General features: G+C 41.5%; 1 protein-coding gene and 1 long non-coding RNA gene across 7 annotated transcripts in view; one reads left to right on the top strand and one right to left on the bottom strand.

Moving 5' to 3' along the window:
• LOC105031116 (protein kinase C-binding protein NELL1) overlaps nt 1-19,411 on the top strand; it is a 781,285-nt gene that overhangs the window by 503,877 nt on the left and 257,997 nt on the right. For all 6 annotated transcript variants that reach the window (XR_003782803.2, XR_004576720.1, XM_029124715.2 and 3 more), the window contains one exon: nt 3,817-3,942. Coding sequence is in view for 4 of the 6 variants with exons in the window: in XM_029124715.2 (XP_028980548.1) it covers nt 3,817-3,942 (126 nt within the window). In the remaining 2 variants the exon portion in view is untranslated. The remainder of the gene's footprint in view (nt 1-3,816; nt 3,943-19,411) is intronic.
• On the bottom strand, nt 12,524-15,100 carry LOC109615328. The gene is made up of 4 exons (XR_003782806.2): nt 15,048-15,100; nt 14,183-14,252; nt 12,740-12,946; nt 12,524-12,632 (listed from the first exon to the last, which is right to left on the bottom strand). It is a non-coding gene; the product is annotated as an uncharacterized LOC109615328 (long non-coding RNA).

Here is a 19,411-nt window from a genome sequence, read left to right as displayed (position 1 = left end):
CAGCCTGAAGGGGTTGTATTTGCTATAACAACCGCCTCGCTATACCTTATCCTGCTTATTACATGGCTACCTACCAAATAATTCAATAATTTGACACAAAATATTGATTTCAAAAGGAATGTATTGATTTAAAAACGATTGTATTGCTTCCTCTAAAGAAAATAGTCTGTTCCGTCTCTGGTTAGAATCCTGCTGCGTCCATAGCAACGCGCTGTTTTTCATGGCAACGGTCTGTTATCAAGAAATAACACGCATTCTGCACTGGAATTCAGCCAATCCATGTAATAAGGGCTAATAATAACAACCTTATAAACTAATTATTGTGACTGAAAAACTGCCTAATATGTAATTACGCTGTAATTATTCTTGTCTGTATGAGTAAAAAAAAAAACCTCTTCGAAATGTTTAGGTGCTAGTAATCACATCGGCGCCTCCATGTTAGACTTTCATGCAGTAAAGTTAACTGTTATGGCGTATGCACAATGCTTTTTAGTTTCCACGCGCAGTCCACAAACACTTGAAAATGCGCACATTTAATACAGACATTATAGCCTAATAATATACATGCCCGCTCATTTTAAGATGCCCATCAACATTAAAATTCAGGCTATGCCACTGTTATAGTCAAATTCCCTTACATCTATTTACCAGACGTATTCAGTAATGATAATGGTCACATTTCTAACAAGAAAAAAAAACAACATAAAATGCAACCAAGGCCAAATTCTGACAAACAAAAGATTATTTCATTACATTAGTAACTTAATCGTTATAGATCTTAGTGAAACTGAATATAAAGAGATTACTTTTTTACCTTCCCTTGTGGTTCTTAAAATGACGAATGAAATTTGACGTTGTTGCATATTTTGCATCTGGCAAATCTTTTTTTATTCACACGGTCCAGTTCAGAGTCCTTGTATCCAAACGATACTATTTGTGGAGCTCGACTAACGTTACTGTCTGCCATGTTTGGCGCGGTTTGAATTGTGCAGCGTTAAAGGCACATACGCTGATTAGTGGTGCTGATGTCACAACATATAAAATAATTTTATTGCTGTAAGTTTATTATAAGTTCAAGTCATTGTCGAGTCTTCCACTTCAAGTCAAGTCTCAAGTAACTTGTTCCCAAGTCAAAGTCAAGTCAAGTCATTTTCATACTTTAATCAAGCAAGTCACAACCCAGATAGCAATGAGTCGGCGGACAGTAGAAGCGTCAGAATGTCTAAATCGCAAACACGTTTGCCAGCTTTCCGCCGGCGGCAGACGCTTTTTAAAAGCGGCAGTCGCACTCCTACCGCCTGTGTTCTGCGGCCGGCCCGTGGTCCAACAGCCTTTCCACCGCCGTTATACAAAAGGTTTTCGAGCGATCTGCCGCTTTTATATATATATATATATATTTAATATTTATAGCATGCAGTTTATCGAGAATAATGATTGATCAAACCAGACAAATTTCCATTTGGTGTTTTAATTCCACATTTCAAAGTACAGTAACTGTCATTCAAACAAGATGTGTCAGATCACTGAAATAAATAATAGGCATAAATACACACAGAACATGCAGGTTTCCAATAAAATGTTGGTTAAAAAAAAAGAACAGCCATACAAGCAAATTATGACAAAAACACAATCATTGTTAATAATATAGAGGTCAGCTCTGGGATGAAAATAATTACCAGTAAACATAACAAGTAATGAGGATATTTGGTACCAAAGAATGTGCAGGATACCAAATAAAACGAGGTAGAACATCACATTTTCAAGCCATTGAGTAAAGCTCTAGAGTAGAATATTCCATTATAATGGCATTGCTGACCTGGAGCACAATATTTACACCATGCTGCATTAAGATGTGTCTCTTGTATCTGTGATAAACAAAACTTGATATACATATATAAAAATACAGAGGTAAAAACAGTAGTAGAACAGACCATTATAACTGCAATGCTGACCTGTGGCACAAGGATTTACAAGCTATATTTAACAATAGAATAACAGTTAAGCACTGTGATGGAATGAAAAATGCTGATGTTAAAAACAGAGTAAGTAGAATATTTGGTACCAGGTACTGTGCAATATCAAGTATCAGAGGTACGAAATAGTATTTCCAAGCTATTATTAATTGAATAACAGTTAAGCATAGTGATGAAATGAAAGTAGAATGTTGGTACTAGTTAATGCGCAATATCAAGTAACAGGTATGAAATAGGATTTACAAACTAAAATAGAATCGTTAAGATGGAATGAAATAAGCCAATACTAAAGTTAATACAAAAAAAACAGGGTGGGTTTGGTGAGTGTAGTCTGGCACTTCTGGCTACTTGATGTTACTGACTGCAGGATAAAGAAAGTGTTCCAGTTCAGGGATGCTGGGGTGTCAGTAGTCAGCCTAGGTTTAAGGGGTTGGCTGTGGGTCCTTCTCAGCTGGGCGGCTTTTTCCTCCTTCACAGTCTGATGCTCCTTTCAGGTAACGTGTAACGCCCCATCCATCCTCCCCTCAATATGGTGCAGTCGTCCTGTCCCCTTTGCAGAAAAGCATCCCCAAAGAATGATGTTTCCACCTCCATGCTTCACGGTTGGGATGGTGTTCTTGGGGTTGTACTCCTTCTTCTTCCTCCAAACACGGCGAGTGGAGTTTAGACCAAAAAGCTCAATTTTTGTCTCATCAGACCACATGACCTTCTCCCATTCTTCCTCTGGATCATCCAGATGGTCATTGGCAAACTTCAGACGGGCCTGGACATGCGCTGGCTTGAGCAGAGGGACCTTGGGTGCGCTGCAGGATTTTAATCCATGACGGCGTAGTGTGTTACTAATGGTTTTCTTTGAGACTGTGGTCCCAGCTCTCTTCAGGTCATTGACCAGGTCCTGCCATGTAGTTCTGGGTTGATCCTTCACCTTCCTCGTGATCATTGATGCCCCACAGGGTGAGATCTTGCATGGATCCCCAGACTGAGGGAGATTGACCATAATCTTGAACTTCTTCCATTTTCTAATAATTGCGCCAACAGTTGTTGCCTTCTCACCAAGCTGCTTGCGTATTGTCCTGTAGCCCATCCTAGCCCATCCCTGATGTCCTTACACAGCTCTCTGGTCTTGGCTATTGTGGAGAGGTTGGAGTCTGTTTGATTGAATGTGTGGACAGGTGTCTTTTATGCAGGTGAAAAGTTCAAACAAGTGTAGTTAATACAGGTAATGAGTGGAGAACAGGAGGGCTTCTTAAAGAAAAACTAACAGGTCTGTGAGAGCCGGAATACTTCTTGGTTGGTAGGTGATCAAATACTTATGTCATGCAATAAAATGCAAATTAATTATTGGATTTTTGTTTTAGATTCAGTCTCCCACAGTTGAAATGTACCTATGATAAACATTACAGACCTCTAAATGCTTTGTAAGTAGGAAAACCTGCAAAATCGGCAGTGTATGAAATACTTGTTCTCTCCACTGTATATTAACTGAGAAAATGTTTTGCTTTTCTTCTGATTACAAGGACATTTCTAAGTGACCCCAAACTTTTGACCGGTAATGTAAATTAATGGAAAAATAATATAAGTAAATAAGATCAAAAATCTCTCATTGGTCTAATATCACAACCTTAACAAGTCTTAACTCCAAGTGTCTTTAACTCTAGAAATGCTTCTGGCAATAAATCAGTTGTGTGTAAATCGCAAGCATGCGTGTGCTTGTGGGGGACGGGGAGTTGTAGATGAGTGGTTGCAACGATGTGGGCTGATGTGATTAAAGTGACCGGGCTGAATTAATGTCCTAGTCTGCCCCTGTATATAATATATCTGTGTGCTTCTTTTCTTTCTTCAGATATCGATGAATGTGCCACACAGATGCACTACTGCCAGGCCAACACAGTGTGTGTAAATCTACCCGGCACCCACCGCTGTGACTGTCTACTTGGTTTCATCAGAGTGGACGACTACTCATGCACAGGTAGGAAAAATATGAAGACTGATACAGAAAGTTGTTGAACTAATGTGTTTGTGCCTTTTACAGATGTTTAGCGGAGTATATATTGGGTTAATTAGAAAGGCACCAATCCTGTATTTTGCCAAGTAGGAAAAATGCAAGGTATGTTAATGGTGTCATAAGTAAGGGGGACAAGACATGGGTGGACATTTGAAGTCAAGAAGTACAGTGAAGGAAAAAATTATGCTGATTATGCTGCTGATTTTGTACGTTTGCCCACTGACAAAGAAATTATCGGTCTATAATTTCAATGGTAGGTTTATTTGAACAGTGAAAGAATAACAATTATATCCAGAAAAATGCATGTCAAAAATTTTATAAATTGATTTGCATTTTAATGAGGGAATTAAGTATTTAATCCCCACTCAAACTGTCACGTCTTCGGGGGGCGGATAAAGGAGGAGCAGGAGAATGGCGTGATAGATTAGTTTTAATGCTATAACGAGAACTCAAAAATGCATTCGAACCGAAGCGTACCCTGCTCTTATTTCATACAGAGACAATTACACACAAAGACAGGGGCAGGTCCCTGGACGAGAGCCAGACCCGGTCGCCCGGCCGATACACCGGGGCCTCCCCGCGGTGGCGTTCCGCAGAGACCTTTTGGCGGCAGACAGCGAGCCGGAGGCGGGCTTGCACCGCCTCCCATGTGCCCGCTGCCCGCCGGAACCAGTCATCCACTGCAGGGGTACCGGTCTGGCTCGGCGTCCAGGGCACCAGGACCGGCTGGTAACCCAGTACACACTGGAACGGTGACACGCCTGTGGAGGAGTGGTGCAAAAAATTGAGCGCATACTCAGCCCAAGGCAGAAACTCTGCCCACTCCCCCGGCCGGTCCTGGCAGTAGGACCGGAGGACCCTACCCACTTCCTGGTTTACCCGTTCCACCTGCCTGTTGGACTGGGGATGGTAGCCCGAGGTCAGGCTGACCGAGATCCCCAGGTGCTGCATGAAAGCTTTCCATACCCTGGACGTGAACTGGGGACCCCGGTCAGACACAATGTCCTCGGGCACCCCATAGTGCCGGAAGACGTGTGTAAATAGGGCCTCCGCAGTCTGTAGGGCAGTAGGAAGGCCGGGCAGAGGCAAGAGGCGGCAGGACTTGGAGAACCGATCCACAACGACCAGGATGGTGGTTTGGCCCTGGGAAGGGGGGAGATCAGTTAAGAAATCAACAGACAGGTGGGACCATGGTCGTTGTGGAATGGGCAAGGGGTGCAACTTGCCCACAGGTAGGTGCCGGGGTGCCTTACTCTGGGCGCACACCGAGCAGGAAGAGACGTACACCCTCACATCCTTAGCTAAAGTGGGCCACCAGTACTTACCGGCCAGGGCACGCACCGTTGGCCCGATGCCAGGATGACTGGAAGAGGGAGATGTATGCGCCCAGTAGATGAGGCGGTCGCATACAGACACCGGCACATACGTACGGCCCTCAGGGCATGTGGGCAGAGAGGGCTCGTCACGCTGCGCTCTAGCGATGTCCGCGTCCAGTTCCCATACCACCGGTACCACGATGCACGACTCCGGGAGCACGGGAGCGTCATCCACTGGCCTCTCCTCCGTGTCATGCTGGCGGGACAGTGCGTCGGCCCCGACGTTCTTACTCCCCGGCCTGTAAGTAAGAGAAAAAACAAACCGGGTGAAGAACATAGCCCACCTTGCCTGACGAGGGGTCAGCCTCCTCGCTGCCCGCATGTACTCCAGGTTCCGGTGGTCCGTCCAGACGAGGAAAGGGTGTTTAGCCCCCTCTAACCAGTGCCGCCACGCCGACAAGGCTCGAACTACGGCCAGCAGCTCACGATCACCTATGTCGTAGTTCCGCTCCGCCGCACTGAGCTTCTGGGAGAAGAAGGCACAGGGACGGAGCGTGTTACGACTCCCCGTCCGTTGGGAGAGGATGGCACCGAGCCCACAGTCGGACGCGTCCACCTCTACAATGAACTGGAGCGACGGGTCGGGATGGGCCAGGACCGGAGCGGCGGTGAAACAGTGTTTCAGTTCCACAAACGCCTGCTCCGCCTCCGGGTCGCCCCCCCCTTCAGAAGGGAGGGGATCGGAGCCGCGACCTGGCTGAAGCCCCGGATAAACCTCCTGTACTAATTTGAGAAGCCTAAGAAACGTTGCACGTCCTTTACCGTGGTTGGGGTCGGCCAATTACGCACGGCGTCAATGTGAGGCTCCTCCATAGCCACACCTGTGCTGGAAAAGCAATATCCCAGGAAGGACACAGACGACTGGAAAAACAGACACTTCTCGGCTTTCACGTATAGGTCATGCTCCAGCAGTCTAACAAGCACCCTGCGCACTAACGAGACATGTTCGGTGCGGGTGGCAGTGTAAATCAAGATGTCATCGATATACACCACCACGCCCTCGCACAACATGTCCCGAAATACGTTGTTGATGAAGGACTGAAAGACTGAAGGAGCATTCATCAACCTGTACGGCATCACTAAATACTCATAGTGGCCGGACTATGTGCTACCTGGGGTGACGCGGAAGTGCCATGCCTGTCGCCTCTCGACTCGGGGAGGGAGGTGCGGTGTGGTGCGGTTGTACGGCCTCGCCTCCTCTTGGAGGCACTCCGCACCTGTCCTCCCCGACGTCTGCCCGGCAGTGCAGCCGCCCCCAGGTCCATGGGGACGGCGGTGTCTGGTTGGCAGGGTGGAACAGGCGGGCCTCTTCCAGACGGCGGTTGCCCACTCCAGGGCTTTTCCCGACAGGCAGGAGACGAGCGAGGTGATCTTCTGGGCCACGGTCGGCGCAGGGTGCATCACCTGGAGCGCGATGTCCAGCTGTAACAGGAAACCCTGGCAGCGGTCCCCCGCCCGACGTAGTCCCGGGGTAGGGGAAGGTGCATCGGCCCTATGTTGGGCAGCGCAGCTTGGGGAGGCGGAGAGACGGCCAGTGCTGCGGGGTTCTGCTGGCTCAGCTCTAGGCGCTGTACCGCTTTTAACACATTGTCCATTGCGGCGCCTAGGCTGGCCAGCATTGTAGAATGTATCTTCACCGCCTCCGCAACACCGGCCTCGCCTGTGGCTCCTTGTGGCACCATTTCCTTTAGAGAATTTGCCGGTGTGTAATTCTGTCACGTCTTCGGGGGGCGGATAAAGGAGGAGCAGGAGAATGGCGTGATAGATTAGTTTTTAATGCTATAACGAGAACTCAAAAATGCATTCGAACCAAAGCGTACACTGCTCTTATTTCATACAGAGACAATTACACACAAAGACAGGGGGAGCAGAGGGAAATATATACTGGGGGGAAATGATGAGGATGAGGAACAGGTGCGCTAAACAGGACACAGGTGACAAGCATGATGAGATGGGCGATGGTGTCAGAAGGCCGGTGACGTCGAACGCCGGAGCCCGTCCGCTGCAGGGGGAGGTAAAGCAGCAGAGGGCGCAGTTGTCACACAAACAGAAAGATTTCTAGCTCCCAGGTGTCTTATACAGGTAATGAGCTGAGATTAGGAGCACATTCCTAAAGGAAGTGCTCATTATCTCAGTTTACCTGTATAAAAGACACCTGTCCACATAAGCAATCAATAAATCAGATTCCAAACTCTCCACCATGGCCAAGACCAAAGAGCTGTCCGAGGATGTCAGGGAAAAGATTGTAGACCTACACAAGGCTGGAATGGGCTACAAGACCATCGCCAAGCAGCTTTGTGAGAAGGTGACAACAGTTGGTGTGATCATACACAAATGGAAGAAACACAAAATAACTGTCAATCTCCCTCGGTCTGGGGCACCATGCTAGATCTCACTTTGTGGAGTTGCAATGATTATGAGAACTGTGAGGAATCAGCCCAGAACTACACGGGAGGATCTTGTCAATGATCTCAAGGCAGCTGAGACAATAGTCACCAAAAAAACAATTGGTAACACACTATGCCGTGAAGGATTAAATGTACAGGCCCGTCTGAAGTTTGCCAATGAACATCTGAATGATTCAGAGGAGAACTGGGTGAAAGTTTTGTGGTCAGATGAGACCAAAATCAAGCTCTTTGGCATCAACTCAACTTGTCGTGTTTGGAGGAGGAGGAATTGCTACCTATGACCCCAAAAACACCATCCCCACCATCAAACATGGAGGTGGAAACATAATACCTTTGGGATGTTTTTCTGCTAAGGGCCATGTACTGTCAAATCTTGGGTGAGAACCTCCATCCCTCAGCCAGGATATTGAAAATGGATTGTGGATGGGTATGACAATGACCCAAAAGTGGCTCAAGAAGAAGCACATTAAGGTCCTGGAGTGGCCTAGCCAGTTTACAGACCTTAATCCCATAGAAAACCTGTAGAGGGAGCTGAAGGTTCGAAATGCCAAACGTCAGCCTCAAAACCTTAATGACTTGGAGAAGATCTGCAAAGAGGAGTGGGACAAAATCCCTCCTGGGATGTGTGCAAACCTGGTGGACAACTACAAGAAACATCTGACCTCTGTGATTGCCAACAAGGGTTTTGCCACCAAGTCAAGTTTTGCAGAGGGGTCGAATACTTATTTCTGTCATTAAAATGCAAATCAATTTATAAAATGTTTGACATGCGTTTTTGTTGGCACTGTTCAAATAAACCTACCATTAAAATTATAGACTTATCATTCCTTTGTCAGTGGGCAAATATACAAAATCAGTAGGGGATCAAATAACTTTTTCCCTCATTGTATTTGTAAAATGCAGGTGGGCAACCTGCATTTGGGTGAAACCTTGTGTGGAGAGCGGTGGAATAAACCAAACTGGTTTAGACCAGATTAACATGTATTGATGAAATGTCATGTTGTAACACTTTCTTACCTTACATGTTCTTCAGACAGACTCTCACTGATCTTGTGTTAGTGTCTTTCTGTCAAAATTTACAAATATTATATAATGAACTGTAATTGTGTTTAAGAGCATTTTGATCTCTGTCTTACCTTCCTAAATGCCTAAATGTAACCCCTAATTCTAATGCAAAACTTAAACCCAAGTCAAATGAAGCTTCTTGATGAAAAGAGGACCGGCCAAATGTACTAACTTTCCATGGTTTTACTTGTTTTGCTATATATTTTCTGACCTCACTAAGATAGTGAAACACAAATGCACACACAAACACACTTAGATCTGATGAAAAGCTTTCAAAATGGAAAATAAACGCTGTCCCAATTTCTGATTGCGTTGACCAGAGCCAGGTTCAGTAAAAAGGTTGGCCCATAGATTCACAACAAAAGCAATTTCCATAGCAGCCATGTTTGCACATAATTTACATTAAATGGGGAATATTTTAACATTGCTCCATAATTGCATTTCAACAGTTGAAAAGTTGGGGTTACATACAGGAAAAAATAACCATCTGTGTGCATACAAGGACCAAATATTTAGAGTTACAAAGCAAACAATAACAACAGGTCAGCTAGTTCGAGTACATACACTGTTAAAGGCTTATTTAGAAATGCTCCTCGGAGGGAGGCAGATAGCATAACAGTTAAAGCATCTAAAGGCTTGTTTACATTACAAAAGAAAGTATAAAATGCTACATAGACTTATCTTGGTTTGTATAATAATTTCCATAGCACTTCAATTTACACCAGCATTTTCGTGACATACCACCCTAGATTCTTGCCATCAACTGCGAGCAAGATTAAATGATATCTGTGAGGACAGCACAAAAACTTGATACAATTCCAACAGAATTGTCATAACTTTTTTGTTACAAAACTCTGGCTTTATTAAAAATGTTGCACACACAGCACTGAAAGTGCCATTTTGAGATTTTGATATCAGCAAGTTTACACAACCAAACAAGTCTCTGAAAAAATGTAGTGTATGAAAAAACAACAACATTGTAATTGATAAGGTTCCTAGACCAAATAGCTTAGGCATGTGCAAAGCACACTGGGATGTTTACTGTCAATTGTTGTAATTTAGGGCATGCTCATACCTAGCGCAATTTACAGTAATAATAATGAACTTGTGTTTTTTGAAATGCATGTTTAGACAATACTGCCAACATTGCATCTTGGTAAATTAATATATCCATCTCTGCACACAGATACAAACACACACCTACATATTGAACATACAGGTAGGCCAACATGCACACACATACACACGTCCTATTTTTCCACACCATTGTGTAAAATTTCTTGAAGATTATTTATCATTGTGTCTTGGTAAACACAGAGATTAAACAGCTGGGGGTCCCTGAGGAGAGAATTGGGGACCACTGAATGAGTTTGTCAACTGTAACTTGATGTCATACAGTATAATGGCATAAAACATATTAAATTTAAGATACATTAGAATGACCCTTCATTGTGTGTACACGGGGGAAACTGATCTTACATGAAGCTTGATACATACTTTTGCGGTTTGAGAGGAGCGACACATTGTAGCTCAGGGTGGCATGAGCAGTTTTTTCTCTCTGTCTCTTAGAGTACTATGAGTGGTTGAAAGAGACATTTAACCCAGAGTATATTCTGGGGCCACACACACTGTCATCCAGCTGGAAAGGGTACACGGTAGTCAGACTGAATGGCAGTCAAGCTGGGGTGTCAGGTCAAGAGATTGTTTACAAAGGTTGGTGGAAGGGAACAGAGCATGACATTTTTCCAAATGCTGCTTATTGTTGATGCTAGCCTTACATCAGATTAATAAACAAATATATTAATGCCAGTCCTGATAACAAAACAAAAAATCAAAGCCAGCACACCACTTGGGGAGAGTTTAATTAAGATTAACCATTATTTTTACAAGATGAACCTCTGCAATATTTGTTTTAAAAACATACTTTTAATAACCTAAAAATCGAAATTGTTCCTTAAAACATTCAAAGGTAACTTGCAACCCTTTTGCCACAGATGCCAATCATACACTCACCTAAAGGATTATTAGGAACACCTGTTCAATTTCTCTTTAATGCAATTATCTAATCAACCAATCACATGGCAGTTGCTTCAATGCATTTAGGGGTGTGGTCAAGACAATCTCCTGAACTCCAAACTGAATGTCAGAATGGGAAAGAAAGGCAATTTTGAGCGTGGCATGGTTGTTGGTGCCAGACGGGCCGGTCTGAGTATTTCACAATCTGCTCAGTTACTGGGATTTCACGCACAACCATTTCTAGGGTTTACAAAGAATGGTGTGAAAAGGGAAAAAACATCCAGTATGCGGCAGTCCTGTGGGCGAAAATGCCTTGTTGATGCTAGAGGTCAGAGGAGAATGGGCCGACTGATTCAAGCGGATAGAAGAGCAACTCGTGAAATAACCACTCGTTACAACCGAGGTATGCAGCAAAGCATTTGTGAAGCCACAACACGCACAACCTTGAGGCAGATGGGCTACAATAGCAGAAGACCCCACAGAGTACCACTCATCTCCACTACAAATAGGAAAAGAGGCTACAATTTGAACGAGCTCACCAAAATTGGACAGTTGAAGACTGGAAGAATGTTGCCTGGTCTGATGAGTCTCGATTTCTGTTGAGACATTCAGATGGTAGAGTCAGAATTTGGCGTAAACAGAATGAGAACATGGATCCTTCATGCCTTGTTACCACTGTGCAGGCTGGTGGTGGTGGTGGTGTAATGGTGTGGGGGATGTTTTCTTGGCACACTTTAGGGCCCTTAGTGACAATTGGGCATTGTTTAAATTCCACGGCCTACCTGAGCATTGTTTCAGGGTGGCTTGAGCAGTTTCTGACCAGGTCCATCCCTTTATGACCACCATGTACCCATCCTCTGATGGCTACTTCCAGCAGGATAATGCACAATGTCACAAAGCTCGAATCATTTCAAATGGTTTCTTGAACATGACAATGAGTTCACTGTACTGAAATGGCCCCCACAGTCACCAGATCTCAACCCAATAGAGCATCTTTGGGATGTGGTGGAACGGGAGCTTCGTGCCCTGGATGTGCATCCCACAAATCTCCATCAATTGCAAGATGCTGTCCTATCAATATGGGCTAACATTTCTAAAGAATGCTTTCAGCACCTTGTTGAATCAATGCCATGTAGAATTAAGGCAGTTCTGATGGCGAAAGGGGGTCAAACACAGTATTAGTATGGTGTTCCTAATAATTCTTTAGGTAAGTGTATATCACTGGAGTTTTAATACATTCTGCTGATGTGTAAATTAACTTGTTAGATACACTACCGCTGAATAGTTTTGGGTTCACTTAGAAATGTCCTTATCGAAAGAAAAGCACATTTCTTGTCCATGAAATTAACATCAAATTGATCAATAATACAATTTAATATTGTAAATGACTATTGTAGCTGGAAACAGAGGCCCATTATCAGCAACCATCAGTCTTGTGTTCCATTGGCACGTTGTGTTTGCTAATCCAAGATTATAATTTTAAAAGGCTAATTGATCACTAGAAAACCCTTTCGCAATTATGTGAGCATAGCTGAAATGTGTTGTGCTAATTAAAGAAGCAATACAACTTTCCTTCTTTAGAATAGTTGAGTATCTGGAGCATCAGCCATTGTGGGTTTGATTATAGGCTCAAATTGGCCAGAAACAAATAACTTTCTTCTGAAATTTTCTGCTGAAAAGCAAGCAGTAGAACTAGATGTTGTAGAACTTGAACTCTCTGATCCTGGGCTTGATATATCCGAAAGAACATGACGCAATGAGCGTTGGGGACTTGTGCAGCTGGATTGTTCTAACACAAATAAAAAAAAAATTAAAAAAAGAAATTTGAACATGAAACATTTTACAATATTAGACAAATGGAGATTAGACATTTTACATCAATCAAATAAAACATACCTTCATTTTTCCATGCATTCAGTAGTTTGCGGCATTGTATAGGCCTGAGGACCTCCATGAGGTCTTCTTCTTTGACATACTGGAGGTCATCTTTTGTCTCAACACCAATAGCAGAAAGTCCATGGATAAATTTTTTAAGCGTTTCATCAGAGAGACCAGGTAACGAAGAGGAGATGGCAAGTTTTATTTCCTCTAAGTTGGACATACCTTAAAAAGATGGAAAAGAGTGGTGTAACACAATCACAGACAAGCCAGATGTGTTATACTCCTGGAGAGGGTAATAATCTAATAGCTTCTCTTGAAGTACACAGACATGTCTTGGGTCCTAATCTGTTATGCAGTATACACCCAAATCCACCAACCGCACAGCACACCGTTTCTCAGATACAAAGTAAACCAATGAATTCTGGTGAACAAGAATTAGTTTAATTCTGCCAACCTCCAAACCCGTATCATTACTGGCCAAAAGAACGACCATGCCTTTCCTGTACTTTGTTCCTTTCAAAGTGATTTCAGTAGCTACTAATGTATTGCCTGGCTGAAAATCAAAATGATCAACTGATTCCCTGAATGCTTCGTTAAAATCACAAGAATAAAATTCAGAACCTTTTTCAACTTGCACAGAAAGCTGAAAGAGGTTTCCAGCACTTAAATAGGCTTGGAGAAGCTGGTGCCTTTCTGCAAGTGTTGCACATAAATTTTTGAAGTTGTGCAATTTTCTTGCACATTGTTTAAAATTGGTATGTTTGCTCTCAAACCGCATAGTCCATAAGCGAATGAGTGGCCCAAATTGTTTTATAAGCTCCGGGTAATGGCACAAGTAGTGATGTTTAGGCTTGAGAGGCTTAGAAGGGAAAGTCACATACCTAAAATGAATGTACTCCTCAATGAGCCCTTTCAGATAAGCAACCTGATCTGCCAGTATTGCTGGGGCACAAATTAGATCTACAATTTGTCTGAGTAGAAGAACAAGCTGCCACACTTTTGATTCTGGATCCTTAATTCGGTGTCCAACAATAACTGGTAAAAGTCTAAGAAGACACCAGTTCTGAACAGCGTGACCACAAAGCTTCTCACTCCCCGAGTTAACCTCAGCTGGTTTATTGGCAGCATCATTTCCTGTGTACTTAAACTGTTTAATATAGCAATTAAGCTCCGTGAAAGTAAATATTATCTCTTGATTTACCAAGTAATCAATGTACAACTTAAGATCAGATGCCACAACACCCTCAAAGAGGTCATGTCCAAGGCAGGGTGGCAAGCCAGGCTGACAAACATGAAAGGAATTCAGCTGATTAAAAGGAGTTAAATTTAACTCCATCAACTACATTATCCCCTAAGGTAGCAAGTTTCTGAATGTTTCTTTCGTAAGACTCCACAGTTCGCTTCATAGCAGGTTCTAAAGGTGTGGCATGGAATGAGTCTCTCTAAATGATGCAATACCTGCAGAAATGTAGGCTTCGGCTAAAATTCTCGACAAAACCACCAATCATGTGGGATCCCAGGTTGTCACCTACGATGGAACACAAAGAAGCTTTCAAAGTTTTGCCATCATTCACCACAACACCATTCTCCTCAAGATCTTTGAGATCTTCAATTAGTGATCTAAAAACATGAGCTGGTCCAAAGTGCTTAAAATCTTGCTCATTACACAAAAGAACAAGTTGCATGTGGTCTATGTTTGACCTGTTGTGAGGTAAAATATCAGACAAGGTAAGATAAACTGCCAGTAATTTGTGTTTTTTTCTAGCTGAGCCTAAAGGATTTACCACTTCAAACGAATCCTGGTAAATGATCAAACCCAGAGATGATGGATCAGTTTGAAAGAGAGAATTTTCAGAAAAATTCTTACCATCCTTTACATCCCGAAACAGATCATTTTCAGCTGTTTGTGAGTGCATCTGTTCATATTGGTCCTTCACAGACTGGCACTTAAACAGAGCACTGATGGTCTGTTTAACTGGGACATATTGAGCAAAGCACTCTTTCCCATTTCTTTCACTGACTCCTAATAAAATAGGGACTGCCCAATGTCATGGATGTTTTGAAATTATTCAACAATGCCTTGAATGGTAGACTCAGGCAATAACAATTTAGCTTGCAGTTTCAGATAGAAGAGGGTTAAATAAAAAAAAAAAAGAGATTCATCCACAACTTCAGACAAATTTTGCTCTGCAACTTCTGATCTCTCGCTCTCAGACACGACATCTGAAACTGGGATTTCCATGGTCATAGCAGGCTCTATCAGATGGTTTACAGAGGACATTTTATGTGTCTGTGATACATGTGATGCAAATGTAGATCTCACCTTAAATGTCCTGTTGCAACCAAATGGGCACCGGATCTCCAGCCCGGACTGAATATGGCTCTTTAAATGAGACAAAAGCTGTGTTAGGGTCCCACATTGAACATCACAAAAGTCTACATGGCATTTAAATGTTTTATCATTATCACACATCTGTGCCTGATGCTCTTTAGCAGCAGACTGGTGATGTTCTCTGTGATTTCTGTATATGTGGGACTTCAATGAAGAAAACTGGGTGAAAATATGTGGGCAATCAGGTACAGCACATTTAAAACCTGATTTAGGCACATTTCTATGCAATTTCACATGCTGCACAAAACTCAGGATTGTACTGCTCTCATTATTACAAAAGTGACAGATAAACATGTTAAACTTTAAAAAAAAATCTAAACTTCACAAGCTAATAAATGCACAGCAAAAAAGCATGTGCACTGAAAATGTACTTTCTATTTAACTAAATTACAAATATGAAAACTAAGCACCCTTACAAGTAATATTACCATAAAACTAAGACAAAAAAAACTTCATTAACGTTACATCATCTTAAATTGAACAAAAACGTGCTATTAACGTTGGCTTGGCAGTCAAGGTTAAACACTATTTTACTGCATAAAACAATTTTAAAACCTACACAATCAAGTTAAAAGCTTAAAACGTTTAAAAGCTTACATCTACTACCAAAAACAATGTAAATCAATTTCATACCAAACAGTTATCAGCAAAAAATATTTAATTAACGTTATACCATCTTAAATCGAACAAAAACGTGCCATTAGTTAACGTTAATGGCTTGGTAGTCAAGTGAAACACTATTTAACTTCATAAAACCTACACAATCAAGTTAAAAGCTTAAAACTTTTAAAAACTTACATGTCTACTACCAAACAACAATGTAAAATAATTTTATACCGAGCCGTTATCAAAAAATAAATAGTAATATGACAGCCCGGGCACACTTTAATGATGAAGAAAATATAGACAGCTAATCGTTAATCTGTGACGATTTATCATAAAATTGGACAAATAATCTAGATTATCTATTTTGCAACGTGGATGTAAAAGGATTCCATATTGTAGATGTAACACACCTCGACTCGCTCTTATTAGATGTCCTCTTCCTCCGGTAACCGTAGAGCACGAGGTGAGCAAGAAAATTGAGTGCTGGTGATGATGACCCTCGTGGAAAGACCGCGAAAGTCCCGAATTCTTATTTTTGGTGTTCATTGGCGGTTGGCAACCTAGCTTATTGGTGCATTACCGCCACCAACTGGAATGGAATAAGGATCAAGTTGTTTGCCTTTATAATTTATACAAATATAAATAAACATAAAAATCAAGCAATGGAAAGTCCCAACTCCCAAGATGTCCACTGAAGATGACGAAAAGTTTTGCAACTGTTTTTTATTCTTCTTAAAAAAATATATTAAAAAAATTATTAAAATGGTATCCAGTATTAGGCTATTTACTGCATAATCATGTTTCCAGATGTTATAGGAACATGCAACAGTGTAGATCAGTGTAGACCTTTTTAAAAAAGACAGTATCTTATTGGACCTCTAAAATTCACAGCAATTATGCATGCTCCCACATGGCAAAATACAGTAATGCTGTAAATTTTAAAACACAGTAGTTTAGTGTAAATTTTTACTGTAAAAACAACAGCAATTTTTAACAGTGTAGTTTTCATCTCATGTTTAAGGTTTAACATTGCTGAGTCCCAATTGGCATCCATTTCACTACATAGTGGACTACACAGGGAATTCCATAAAGGGGCTGCTGACACACAAGAGAAGCCCAACTGAATTCAGTTAAAACCTGCATTATGGAACTGTGTCCTTTCCAAAAATGTAAACTTTATTTTAATTGCTAATCAAATGTGTGGATTTGAAATTGTTGTATATCAAATGATTTACTCACACAACAGTATAACATTCACCATGTTTAATTACTATTTTCTAAATCTGAGATTATATTTTCATGACTTGCAACACTAAGCGTTTTGTCATTTACACAACATCAGAGCGCCCTCTGCTGGCATAAACTAACCATTATAAAGTAAATAGCTAGGATACCATAAAGTAACATATAAAGTAAGTGGCTAGGAAAACTTCCTAATGCCGCATTTGCACAGGTTCCTTACCCCCGGTAGTGTGACACCAGTATTTTATGCAAATGTCAGCTCCAGAGATGTGTAGGCTGGCACAAGTAGGAGAGAGGAGTAAACTGTCGAAAACCTGTGTTTTTACCCCATCATCCAATGATAACAAAAATGTTAATTAAGATTAATTGAAGTAAACAATGGCTAAGATATATTTTCTCCATCTACATCAAGAAACTTAAAAGAGTTACTTAGTGAACAGGTATAATGTTTGTTATTAACAGCCAACCAAGCATTAACGTAAAGTTGCTTTATAATGCTGCCATAGATACTAATATTTTGTAATAGTCTGTAAACAGCTATATACACTACCGTGCAAAAGTATGGGGTCACACAGAAATAAAATAAACAATTTGAAAAAAAATTGTCCATTAAAATAACATCAAATTGATCTTTAATGTGTTAGAGGGATTGTCATAAGAATCCATTATATTCTCACACTTAATGTATCTGTATGTTAATCACATACACAGACAATCAGTATGGTAAACAGTATATTCATCAATATACAATTTATAAGTCTTCTACTGAATTAATCATGAATGTATAAGCCAAGTACCATCATGTGCCTTAAAGTTAAGGGCCCTAATTTCTTTGTAAAATGTCAAGAACTTGCACCACCAATGTTTAATGAAGTTGGGTTGAAGGGTGGATCACAGAAAGTTGAGAAACAAAGGTGTCACACGCCCAAGGTATTAACATAAAAGGATGGTCAGATAAGTCATGTAATATGTTACTGTATAAATGTGAGGGTCCGAGGTTTTGGATGGTAGGTGTATCTGCAGATGGACCCGGGTTTTCATTATTTTTAATCATAATTTTTTGGGAAGAGGGAAAATATTTAAAAAAGTGTAGACATTGTTAATGTTATAATTCACTATTGTAGCGGGAAGTGGACGTTTTTAAGTAGAATACAGTTGTGCTCATAAGTTTGCATACCATGGCAGAAATTGTAAAATGTTGGCATTGATTTTGAAAATATGACTTGTAATTTTATTTAAGGATAGTGATCATATGACGCCATTTATTATCACATAATTGTGTGGCTCCTTTTTAAATCATAATGATAACAGAAAACACCCAAATGGCCCTGTTCAAAAGTTTACATACCCTTGAATGTTTGGCCCTGTCACAGACACACAAGGTGACACAAACAGATAAAAATGGCAATTAAATGTGAATTTCAATTAGTGTTTGTGTATAAATAGTCAATGAGTTTGTTAGCTCTCACATGGATCCACTGAGAAGGCTAGATACTGAGCCATGGGGTGCAGAAAAGAAACTGTCAAAAGACCTACGTAACAAGGTAATGGAACTTTGTGAAGATGTAAAAGGATTTAAAAAAGATATACAAAGCTTTGCAAATGCCAGTCAGTACTGTTCAATCCCTTATTAAGAAGTGGAAAATTCTGAGATCTCTTGATACCAAGCCAAGGTCAGGTAGACCAAGGAAGATTTCAGCCAAAATTGCACGAATAATTGTTTGGGATACAAAGAAAAACCCACAGGTAAACCTCTGGAGAATTACAGGCTGCTCTGCAAAAAGACAGTGTGGTTGTTTCAATGCCACAAAAAAAGCCTGGTTACAATATGCCCGACAACACCTTGACACGCCTTACAGCTTCTGGCACACTGTTATTTGGAGTGACGAGACAAAAATAGATCTATGTGTGTGAGCTCTAAAGGCACAGGGAATCTTGTGAAAATTGATGGCCAGATGAATGCAGCATGTTATCAGAAAATATTGGCAGACAATTGGCAATCTTCTGCATGAAATCTGCGGGTGGGACGCTTTTGGACTTTCCTGCATGACAATGACCTTAAGCACAAGGCCAAGTTGACCCTCCAGTGGTTACAGCAGAAAAAGGTGAAGGTTCTGGAGTGGCCATCACAGTCTCCTGACCTTAATATCATTGAGCCACTCTGAGGAGATCTAAAATGTGCGATTCATGCAAGACGACCAAAGACTGTGCATGACCTGGAGGCATTTTGCCAAGACGAATGGGCATCTATACCAACTGCAAGAATCTGGTGCCTCAAAGACAACTATTACTGCACACTGTCATTGATGCTAAAGGGGGCAATACACAGTATTAAGAACTAAGGGTATGCAGACTTTTGAACAGGGGTCAGTTCATTATTTTCTTTGTTGACATGTTTTGTTTTATGATTGTGCCTTTCTGTTATGACCTACAGTTGAATGTGAATC

The sequence above is a fragment of the Esox lucius genome, chromosome 2 (genome assembly GCF_011004845.1).
Source record: "Esox lucius isolate fEsoLuc1 chromosome 2, fEsoLuc1.pri, whole genome shotgun sequence".
Classification (NCBI taxonomy): domain Eukaryota; kingdom Metazoa; phylum Chordata; class Actinopteri; order Esociformes; family Esocidae; genus Esox; species Esox lucius.
The sequence above is the reverse complement of the archived record's forward strand: the minus strand, read 5'-3'. Positions and strand labels throughout refer to the sequence as shown.